This window comes from Stigmatopora argus, chromosome 1 (genome assembly GCF_051989625.1).
Source record: "Stigmatopora argus isolate UIUO_Sarg chromosome 1, RoL_Sarg_1.0, whole genome shotgun sequence".
Lineage (NCBI taxonomy): Eukaryota > Metazoa > Chordata > Actinopteri > Syngnathiformes > Syngnathidae > Stigmatopora > Stigmatopora argus.
Genome location: NC_135387.1, coordinates 25,329,325 through 25,341,402, shown reverse-complemented (window position 1 = coordinate 25,341,402; position 12,078 = coordinate 25,329,325). Strand labels below are relative to the sequence as shown.

At 40.2% G+C, this 12,078-nt stretch overlaps 1 protein-coding gene across 5 annotated transcripts in view; it reads left to right on the top strand.

The window, feature by feature from the left end:
• ncam2a (neural cell adhesion molecule 2a) overlaps positions 1-5,398 on the top strand; it is a 148,239-nt gene extending 142,841 nt beyond the window's left edge. For 2 of the 5 annotated variants that reach the window (XM_077611970.1, XM_077611961.1), the window contains exon 17: positions 2,787-5,398. In XM_077611970.1, the coding sequence (XP_077468096.1) occupies positions 2,787-2,901 (115 nt within the window). In that variant the 3' untranslated portion in view covers positions 2,902-5,398. Of the gene's footprint in view, positions 1-233; positions 336-2,786 lie in introns of all 5 variants that reach the window. The other 3 variants (XR_013303645.1, XM_077611977.1, XM_077611989.1) reach the window with 3 other exon arrangements.
• The last annotated feature ends 6,680 nt before the right edge of the window (positions 5,399-12,078 follow it).

Sequence of the window (12,078 nt, the reverse complement as noted above, 5' to 3'; positions counted from 1 at the left end):
AAGTCATTCATGCTTGCAGAGCGTGCTTCTGCTGTGGGTGTCACGGTCTTTAGGTCACAACTGCATTTCAATCTTTGTTTTTCAAGAATATATACATGCAAGTTGAGTGAACTGTTTTTAAAAGTTAAACAAATTGATTCCTCCTACGATAGACTTTTTACATGAATCTGGCTAGTCATTTGTTTTGTACAATTTTTCGGATGAAAAAAAGAAGCCTTCTTTTTGCCGTCTAGGTACACCTACAACAGCCGCCCGACCACCTTTTCAGCCACAGTATGTCTCTGATAAGGTCTTCTTCAACATCTCATTGCATGTGTCTGGTGTGTATTCATCAAGTGGGTGCCTTTTACATCATTCAACCAACAACCAATACTCTATTGTGACAGCATTCATTGGGCATTCATGAAGCATTCATTCCTCATATAGAGTTCATGTGTATGTTAGAATTCAGTGCTGCTTTGGCGTCAGTTTTTATGTTTTCCTGTTACATTTCAATTGTTTCTTCAATTACTTTACTAGTAAAAAAGGTTGCTTGGTTCTAATTGCCTGCAATTGTGCAATTTTGACCCACCATTAGGCTTAACACAGTGTGTAGCAAATCTATAAGAGGTGCACAAGGGATTTTGCAAGCTTAAATTAGCAGTTTATATATATATATATATATATATATATATATATATATATATATATATATATATATATATATATATATATATATACATATATACACATGTATATAAATGTATGTATATGTATATATAAATATATATATATATTTATATATATACATTTAAATATAATAAAAAAAATATTTTAAAAAAAACGTAAACCTGGAGTTCTCGTCAGCTGGCAATGTTTTGAGACAACAAGTAGTATTATTATGCAGTATTCTTTTTTTATTGATATACAAGCCACATGGTATGATAGTGACAAAGGAGTAAGTTTGAACTTTTCATTTCACTTTACTGAGATAATTGCGGATTCAATTTCGAGCAAGATTGTAACATGGGTGAATAAGGAGACCGCACGTTGAGTGCCCTGAACGAAAAGTGCAATCCAAGTTAAAGGCCATTTACCAAGCCCATTTAAAAACGCTTGCTCAGTGAAATTGGTATGCGATAAGGAGTATTTAACTTTATTAAATACCTTTGGGATGAACTGTCCTCACAAATATTCCTCTGGGTGAATGGACACAACAATCCCGTAGATACAATGTGCAGGATTTGTCAAAAGACATTAACAGCTTCATGTTTCAATTTTTTCCACCTCATTTGTATACAAGAGACTCTAATGTCAATATTATCTATACTGAGAGGTTCTCTAGTATGCACGCGCAACAAAGAGTGACTTAAGTGAGAGACATAAATATGCTTCTGGTTCCTATATGCATCACTAATGAATGAATGTGGACAAAACAGGAGCAAAATAGCTATACCAGAAGTAAGTCTGCGAGTCCAATCTGGGTTTGCATGAGTTAATGAAACATGAAATTGCTTCCACCACGTGGGAACTTTAACATCCTCCCATCAAGTATGGAGGAATTCCCTTAGGCCGGTTAGCAAATGTGCTTATTAGCCTTTTTTCCACTCCTATAATGTTACATTTCTTGCTTTGTGCAAATTAATGCCATATTGGATTCAATTTGAATTTGTTGTAATGTAAAACGGCTATTTCAATAGGGACATTTTAATGACATTCAGTAGGGATGTTTGTTTCGGGATTGAAAAAAGGCACTTTCACAGAGATAATACTACTTAAGAATGTAATTGAAAGTAATGCACCATACTGGAAGGTGACTAAAGTATTTCAGTAAGTCATTTTATAGAGAAAGGATTAGAAGTGGATAGGCAATACGTCTATCTGAATTGATACCTCAATCTGTTAAGTAACGATCCAATCAAATTGATCGAAACATGCCATATGCTTTGTGCTTTTCTTAAGCTAAAATATAACTGATTAGGTTAAATGTGTACATCGAATTCTAAGCAATACGTAATGCACCATACTGGAAGGTGACTAAAGTATTTCAGTAAGTCATTTTATAGAGAAAGGATTAGAAGTGGAGCAATACGTCTATCTGAATTGATACCTCAATCTGTTAAGTAACGATCCAATCAAATTGATCGAAACATGCCATATGCTTTGTGCTTTTCTTAAGCTAAAATGTAACTGATTAGGTTAAACGTGTACATCAAATTCTAATAAATCAATCACAATCCAATTGTGGCAGGCTGTAATATTTTGTAAATATTGGAGAAACAATATCCTATCCCTGTCGATTTACACCGCGACTAGTAATACAGTACATCTCAGTTTTAAGTTGTATATCAGTATGGTAATCGTGTCTTATCGAGTTAGAGTTTTGAGCACACAGCTTACCTTGATAACATAAATTGTTCATTGCAATAAAGCAACAATTTGATTCAAAAGTTAATTTAAGGTAGCGATGGATTTAAAAGACCCAAACCTTGTCACTGCTGATATTGTGTTTTCCAATATTCATAGTAGCTTTAAGTGAGTTAGGACAGCCCAGTTCAGTTCTGTGTGAATAATATGTACATGTCTCACGCTTTCTTCATTGCTACCGTACGTTGTCATTGCAATGAAATGAGCTTTCTCCCGCCTATTTGTAAACGCTGCCTTTCTGTGACTCCATCCAGCTCTGTGTCTCATCGACTTCCTCCCGCCTGCTTAAATCATTTCCATCTTCCCACGACAGTCTTGCTTGTAGAGCAGTTATTTTCGTCAGTAGCTTCTCACATGCCCACTGTGCTCTCCCGTTGCAGGAAACTGCCACTGAAGGAAGAAAATGGCAAAGAGTCTCTCAAGCCGCATACGATTGAAATCAAATTGCACGGTGACCACAGCATCCACGCCAAGCCGGAAGACAGCAAAGCATAAAAAGGGGGCGCCTCTCTCGCACCCGCAAGAACATTCGGACGATCAGACCAAATCCCAGAGAATCTACAGCACTGGAACACGGGTGCAGAGAAATATGCGTGCCCAAGCGAGAGGCATGTGTAAATAGAAATTCTAGATTGACGCGTGGGTGCTGACATCAGTGATAAATGATTGTAAATTTTATTGTGTCCGGTTATGATTCACATGACACTTTTTTAGGTCTCCACCCCCACTCAAGCCCCCTTCCCACAGGATGCGTCCTATCAAAATATTCACAGCTCGGCCATAACCAATGCTGCCCTCTCACCATCACAGGTGTGGGCGATTCTAGCAACAGAAGCAAACAGTACTAACATACCCGCCGAAGCTTTCCGATGATGTCACTTTTTGTTGCCTGTCGTCGGCCTAGCTAGGCTAAGCTGATTAGCTTTGGTAAGAAATGTTCAAATATTTTCGTCAGAAGAGCAGTCTGTAAAAGGAGTATATAATTGTTTTATTCTATGTTGCCAGAGATTTAAAAAAATGTCAAATATAAACTTAAAAAGGAGGAAAAAGGACAAAAAAAGATCAAGCGTATTTGGGTTTAGTTGTTTTAAAGTCTTTTAGGGTTTGACGAGAACTTTTGCCGCCACTTTTGCCATCTTATTATCCAACTGGATATTTTTTTGTTATGTTTTTCTTTTTCGTCGCTCCCCTCCGGGAAGCGTCGGCTATGATTGTTTTGATCCGCCAAAGCAGTTGGATGGAGGAAGTGAAAAAGCACGGAACCAAGGAATAAAGACCCAAGTCTACGTTTACTTTGATGTCTTTGCGCTCTCTCCCCCTCTGATGTCTGCTGAAAGTCTTTTTCCTTCATCGGTCTGCTCGCTGACATTGTCACGTGTTGTACATAGGTGGGAAAAATATTTTGAAGAGCTTTTATGTAAATACAACTTAGAAGGATGTGACTTTTTTCAAAAGGCGCTCTCTTCTTTTGCCATGTCGTATTTGGTCCAAAGCTTCGTGCTCGTATACGTTTGATTGTCTAGTCAATCTGCGGCTTAAAGCGATTAGACAAATGGTGGAAGTAATTACATTTCTTACATCCTGTAGTATCGGTACACACAGTTGGATCACATCTGTATTGTTTTTTTAGTTTTTTTCGCACAGAATGTGTTTGACGGTTGAATGTTTTTGCACTGCAATGGACTGTGAAAAAAATGTAGAAAACACTGAACAGAAAATAAGGAACAATGACAACTGCTGATGTACAAGGTGTGTCAGAAAAGAAAAGTTTCAGTGAGGCCTAGAAATTCAAGGACTAAAACAATGACTGGTGATTCGTTTGTCAGATTTTTCTTTTTTCTTTGATTTACGGGAGCAGACTTCACTGAACTTGAAAGACAAATGCAAGTAATGACCAGGTCTTTAAAAAAAACAGCAACAACAATGTTTAAGCTGTTCACAGCAACTCTTAGTAGTCTAGTCTTTTGTCAAAACGTAAAACCAGGGAAATACTCTGTATCTCGAAGCGCCACTGATTTTTATATCAAACAAACTACATTTTTTCTTCTGGAGTAGCATTGGCCTTCCCATCTTTCTTTGTCATGCCTTCACACACACCTGAAATAACGATTGGTGGCTTGGAAGGTTGCATGAGCATGTTCTTCTTGACATTAGCTCATGGCATTGGCATTATCATGGTAAGGGTCGTCCAACTCAAAACTCCCTCCCTGCTGGCTGATCATGTTGCCCATCTTGAGGGGAAAACTTGTAGTTAAGGTTGAAAACAATCTCGAACTTTTCTGACATACCTCCTAAAATCCCTAGTAAATTCTTGTCCGGTGTGTTTTGTGCAGATGAATGAACTCCATGCACCAGGTTGCATGTTTCTCCTTTCAATGCATCTGCATGTCCTATGTCAAAAATAGCATTCCCGATTCTAATAAATATCTGGCGACTTGATTTTACTTTTTCCCTTTGCTTTGTTGGTTTTTTTAATGCCACGTTTAAATGTGATAATGACCTCCCTCGAATGTGAGTTGTTGATTATGCACATGTGGACAATGATACACACATCCCCAGACTGCCGCTCGCAATCTCTCAGACTATGTCCGAATGTCGTTTCTCACAGCAAGCCCATGCACCTGCATCAAAAGGCTGGTTCTCCCATGCGGTTCCACTGCCTACCGAGCCGACTTTAAATGCCCGTGCACAGTGCCTGGGGGCGATTTGTAAATGTTCTTTTGTATTTGACGTCAAAACGTACTCCCCTTCATTCTTCCTGTGTCCGGTTCACCATGTCCTCTTTGAAAGGGGGTTAAAATGGGTGTGTGTGGCCTCAATGTACAGTGCGTGTCCTCTTTGTTCCCAAATCCCATGCACCCATTTGGACCTTCCTTGCTGAGTGTGCTTTGAACAGGAAGCGGGAATATTGATGTCTCTCTGTATGTACCTGTGCAACACTTGTGACTCCTGTCATTTGCCGCTGTAAATAAACATGTCCTAGTAGAAGAGACTGTTTCGAGATGTGACTGACGCTAAGGTATGACGAGAACACACCACATTCCGCTCTTATACCAGACATTGTGACAAGTGGAATTTCACGGCAAAAATATGAGGAAAAAGAACACTCCTAGACAGACATACAGGTATAGCCACCCCCCTCCCCAGTTCAATAGCCATAACACAGCTTTTTCTCCAGAGGGCACCTGGCAATTTTCAACAAGGTCATTCCTAAGCCACCATTATTTCAAACAGAGGCTGTGTTGCATCTAAATCGATACTCACCTCTTAGGTGATAAATCCGAGAGAAGCATAAGAGCAGTGTAGAATGGTGATATTTGACGATGTTTTAATGGAGTTCATCGTGTGGCACGAAGACACCCCCAGTCTTTAATCAACAAGTGCAATTTTTAATGCATAACTTATCGAGAGGTGTCACCCTGGGTGAGTGGTTGGCATGCAGTTCTGAGATAAAGGTTTTATTCCCGGGTGTCCACCTTCCTGTGTGGAGTTTTTCATGTTGTCCCCATGCCTGCATGGGGTTTCTTTGGCTTCCTTCCACATCCCAAAAACAGGCATGGTTGACTGATTGAACTCTCATTAGTTTTTCATTCGGTAGGTGTGATTGCGAATTTGAAAGGGTGTTTGTCTACATGTGCCATGCTTTTTTTGGCAGCCATTTCAGGGTCTACGCCGCCTTCTGTCCAGAGTTAGCTGCAATATGCTCCAGTATACTCCATAAACCTCGTGAGGATAAGCAGAACGGAAGAACATAGTTTTAAATCTTGGCACCCAAAAAGACAGCTGTCAGTAGCCACACCCGCCAAGATTATTTGTTGAGCAACCGTATTGCACGGATATACAGTCACTTTTTTTAGATTGTGTTAACCTATGCTGTTCTCTGCAACTGAACAGAAATTGAATAGTCCTTTCAATATATTCAACAGAAGATCATTTGAGTTGATTACCCTTCTTACTGCTCGGTTAGCTTCTGTCTCAGCTGCATGCTCTTCAAGGATGTTTCATTTAAATTCTGTAAAGTTGATGTGCCACAAAATTATTTCTTTAAGCCTATAATGTTTACTCTTCATTGCTCAGATTTATATGGACGCAAAAGTGTTCATCCAGCATTTTAGGAGCAAGTGTTGCTTTTCTTGTCAAACTCAGATGCTGAGGCATAGAGAGAACATTGTACTGTATGTCTGTGGAGATACAAGAGGGAGGGCAGATGCAGCGCAATGAAATGAGTGTGACTGTGAGATATACAAAATCCATACACTAGAGGACACAAACAAAGGCACTGGACAAACCACAGAGTAGGAAAGTGCAAATCGGACCATAACACAGGGGTTGCAAAGGCTCCCTGCAAAGAGTTGATGCTGAACAATTCTAGTTTTTGCATACTCTAAGTGTGCCTAGTCACTCACATCAATTTAAACAGTGTTTTAGCAGACTGACAGACAGTCATAAAGAAGAAGAAAAAGATAGCACAATAAGCCTTTAGGTAATATTTCTCTCCTAATCTTACTCTTTGCAGAGTCCCCCATGATACTGACAGCACCTTAATCCGAGCTACTCAGGAAAGTTTGGGAAAAAAAACCTTCCTGCCATTGTTGGAAGTTTTCTCTCGCTGATGCACAAAAGCAGGCGTGCACTTAGGCACCACTTTTCCACACAATCCCGTAGTGACAGGCGGCCGCGCACAAATTAATTTCCAAAGCTCTGGCGGCGTGCATGGAAGGTTGAGATTTTCCACGGAGGAAATTCTTGCCGCAAGCTTTCTGCCAGGTCCACTTTTTAAATCTCCTGATTTCCAAGTCGCCCAGCACAGGTCCATTTGGCTCTGAGCTGACAGGCGCGGATGTGCGAAACAGTCGGGAGGAGGCAGAATCTAGTCCACATTAAAACGCTCACCTTTCTCTTACCTCTGTGGTGATGTAACACATCATTTTAAACCCACAAGGGAGAACAGAAGCACAAGAGTGATCTGAGTGGCTTTAGAAGTATGATGGCGCTCATCAGTCAGGAGAAACTTGACCTCAGCTTCAGGTAGGGACCTCATACCGAACAACCATCAGCCTCAGAAGTGTTAATGATGCTCTCGCAGTGCTTTTGTCCCATAGATGAGCCCTGTAGTTCTTGAAATACACCGCAAATGTACTTTTCTACTTTGGAGCTGCTGTGAATGGACACATGCCACGGTGCTCCTATAATTCAAAGAGATTTCACTATACCACTACATTCAGTAGCCACAAACATGCATGAGACGATAAAATTTGAATTATTTATAATTGTCTGAGAGGCTCGCGGGGGCACTGGAGCCAATAACAGCTAACCGGGAACAAGAAGAAGAACAGGAAAACTGGAACCCTGTCACGTCTTGTTAGGGTTTTGGGTGGAGGTGTGTATGTGTGTGTGTGCTTTTCGCCTCTTGCGTCCCTCTGAGCTTCCCTTCCTCTTGTAACCAGCTGCGGGTGATTGGTAATCATCCTTTGTGTGTCTATTTAAACCCTCTGTGTTTGTGAGTTATTGTCAGATCGTCTGCCTTGTTTGCTTCATGCCACGTTGCCATGCCATGCTACCTTCTTCCATGTTCCTCGTTTCCCCATGTCTTCCCAGGTTTGGTTTTGTTATTTGATCCTAAGTCCTTGTTTTTTTTAGACCCTTGCCACGTTTTATTAAAGTTTTTCTCGAGCTCTCCATTCATAACATACATAACAAACCCACCAGGGATTGAATCCTTGATCTCAAAATTGCTAAAAAAAATAACTTTCAGAGAATTACAAACTGCAACTAATTGTTTTTTTTCGGGGGTTTTCGACTCACAAGCTCAAATTCAGGATAGCAATGAAATAACAGTAATCCCTCGAATATTGCGGCTAATGTAGAGCAGACATGGCCGCGATAATAAAAAAATCGCGAAGTAGGGTTACCTCTATTATGACTTCTTTTCCGGTGCTGAGTCCTAGTAGCAAGAGTGGCTTACTCTTCCGAGTTTCAGCGTGGATTTTCACATTTTTATTAACTTAAATAAATATATATTTATTAGCAGAAAAAAATCGCGAAGTAGTGAATTCGCGATAAATGACTTCTGTCTTGAATGTTCGTTCATATTTATTTTTACGTTTTAATAAACAGTGTCTGAACACAACGCACAGTCAAAGCACAAGGTACAAAAATCGGAAATCTTTCCTTGCCACGTTCGACATTGCCAAGAACTTTCTCATAAAAAAAAAATGTATTTTACGTTCTTTCTATTCAAAGGAATGCGAATCATCAAATATTGATCAAAGGTGAAATCAATACAGTTAAAAAGCGGGTAACTTAAGTCACACAGAAATTCTCACCATTCATGTTTACATTTTACATGTGAGAAGCACCACTGTCCACAAAGCTTGGTGACTGCTGCAGAACGTTTTGAACACAGCCCCCAATTACGAAGCCCAGCCACGCATCATCACAGCCAGAGTCCCTCAAAGCCAGTATAGATTACGGCCATTTGTAGAAAGCACCATGCATAACTGTGCAGAGCCTCGGGGAAAAAAAAGTCTTTCCCAATAATTGAGCGCATGGCAGGGTAAATGTCAAACCATTTGCGGGCCGTTCAAAGCCACAATATTCTTCTCTATTAGCTTAATATTCCAGAGTTACTCCTGCAGGCTTTGTGCAAATTCATATTGGATTTTTATTAAAATTCAAACCAATAGTAATAGATGCGCCTCTGGGGGCGCTTTAAAAATCAATTTGCTAAATAGCTCAAAATTGCCCCCACAATTGCGGCCGTGGAATGTAGAGCTCATCACCAGTCAAAGGTGATTCTTACGCAAGTGTGAGTAAACTTTGCTCTCTCATCAGCCAAGACTTGCTGGCTTCAAATGTGACAGTACACCCGCGCACATCCTCCATGACTCCGCCAAGCCATACAAACTGGATCCTGCCCATCAAAAAGCCCCACGGCTGTCTCATCTGCTAAAGAAATGAAATATCAGCTTGCTTGGCTCATTACCGAGGAAAGGAGAGCAACCGGCCGACAGGATTGATTAATTATAAAGTGACATTTACGGATAATAACCTTATGGTGGGTGTCGGCGCTAATGAATATGCAGAGGCCAATCAAATGAAGGCATTCAGCTCACAGAAATTATCTATACTCACATATGCGATCACATCACAGCAGACTGCACAAAATCTATCTCAGTTGTGACTGTCCAGACAATTGTGAGGACAACATAATGGCTTTGCCTCTCAGCCCCACCCCCACGCGAACCTGGGGTCACACGCGGTAACAACCGATGTGACGATGCCAGATGCTCGTCTCTGCCCCGCCAGCTGCGGTTAGTGTTCGGGGTCGCTCCACCTTGCCCACGGGGGAGTCCGATGGCCGGATTCGTCACATTTGAGAATGTGCTTAACGGTGCTGCAAGCGTTCCAATTTTTAAATAGCTTACCTAAATGTTCGGTGTAAAAATGTCCCACTTGTTTTTTCGGTGAATTGCTTATTGATAGGGCAGTGTTGTATTTCAGTGGTTAGCACATCTGTCTCACAGTTCTAAAGATAGGGGTTTAGATTTAAACGGACGTTTGGTAGAACGGACGTTTGGTAGAACGGACATTTGGTATAACGGACGTTTGGTATAACGGACGTTTGGTCGCCGGGTTGTTACTGTTGAAACCAGCTCTCAAAATTATAATCATGAGAGAGACAGTTTAATATCTAATGTCAAAATATCAACAGTAAACTCTCTGTCATAATTTGACAGCGAGCGAACCCGGCGACCAAACGTCCGTTTTACCAAATGTCCGTTCTACCAAACGTCCGTTCTACCAAACGCCCGGTCGACCAAACGTCCGGTCGACCAAACGCCCGGTCGACCAAACGTCCGGTCGACTAAACGTCCGGGGACCAAATGTCCGGGGACCAAACGTCCGGGGAACAAACTTCTTTCGACGAAACGTCCGGTCACGCACCCATTTCGACATGATGGAAATGTAATTGCTCTGTTTCATAAAAACTACATAAAATGTATGAATTCTGAAAAAAATCATTCTTATCTCAATTTCATCAGAGACCGGAGGTCCTCTGTACAAAAATCTGAGCCTGTTTAATTGAACATACGACTGAGAAAAATACTTTCTGCTATACGAAAGGCCATGCACAGGATTATTTAACCTTCAGTTGGAAAAGCATTGAATTGTTCTCCATGTCATTATAGGCAGAGATGGATGACAGTAATTTTTTTTTTACTTTTACCCCCATTTTTCTCATGTATTATCTGAAATTGGATAATTCCCAGTGACCCGCATAGAGCTCGAGTGGTAATCACTGCACTAGATTCACCTTGACAATCCAATGAGACAGGATACTTGAGTGTAGAGGTGTATTAAAAGCCCACTGAGAGGTGTTTTTCAGGTGACCTTTTGAATTGGGAATGTTGCAGGTCTCAAAACATCAGGTGATTTACTTTTTTTCCCGTCGTTGTTCATGTTGACATTCAGGCCGTCACTTGTGCGTATGAACTCCTTCAAACAATCAACCACAACAAAAGGCAACAGACGCCCCGTCGTCAGTGCTGATTGTCAATAAGGTACTTGAAGTAGTTGCTTTTTCCTACTTTCGCTTCCCCGTTCACAAAAGCAATTTAATTCGTATCATTCGGCTCTATTTTAAACTTTTTTTTCTAGAATACAAAAAAAATACATCCAAGCTCTCTGCAGTCTCACAGCCAGCCAATGGCTATCATTCAACATCAGCTAAATAAGAAATGGTTTAAAGGACACTGCGACCTCAAACATGTCCGCAATAATAACAAACTGTTAGCACGATTGAAATTTGGAAATTATGTTTCGCGACATATCCGGTTCTGTATGGCGTTTCCTAGAGGAAAACCGGTGCATTGTGTGCACAAGTAGAAGATAAAAATAAATGACACAGAACATATTATGATTCATTAATATAATGAGCAATTAATCTGCTATCAATTGACAAAAACAGTTCAATGTCTGGATCGTATTACATTGCTCACTGTGACATTCATGACCCATTTGCCATGACCTACAAAATCCACTTAAATATTTCTTATATGGCCATTCAGGAAAAAAAATTGCAAATGGGTTCCATTTAGTTGAAATTCCTCTCAAGAACGATTTATTTGTTCTCGAAAAGTACTCTGAAGCTCATAGAGGGGACAATTTTGAATTTATTAATTTGTAAAGAAACACATACTATTCAGTTTGGTGCTTGTTCTTTCCGGCTCAAGTACAGCATATTGGCCATTCATTTCATTTGTATCATTTGCTTCCTCAGTAAATAAACCAGTTAAATGTCATTATAAAAATAAGTGTGAAATGCATCCTGCATATTCATGATTCCATATTTAATGAATACAATTGAGTATTGTTTTAAAACCACAGTCCTTTGAACAAATGTGCAAAAACAACATCTGTTGCCTGTGCCTGGTTCTTAAAATCAAACTTTAGCATGAAATATAATCATTTGAATCCTCCAGGAGAAATAAATGAAATACATTTTATATTAAAATGAATTAGCCCCAGTACTGCTGTAAAGGTCATCTAACAGAGTTTAAAAAATAATTAAATAAAAGCTTTTTATCTTGATGTTGGTTGTTTCTCAAGATCACTGTCTAAGGAGGAAACTGGAGTACCCAAAGAAAAGCCACGTAGGCATGGGGAGAA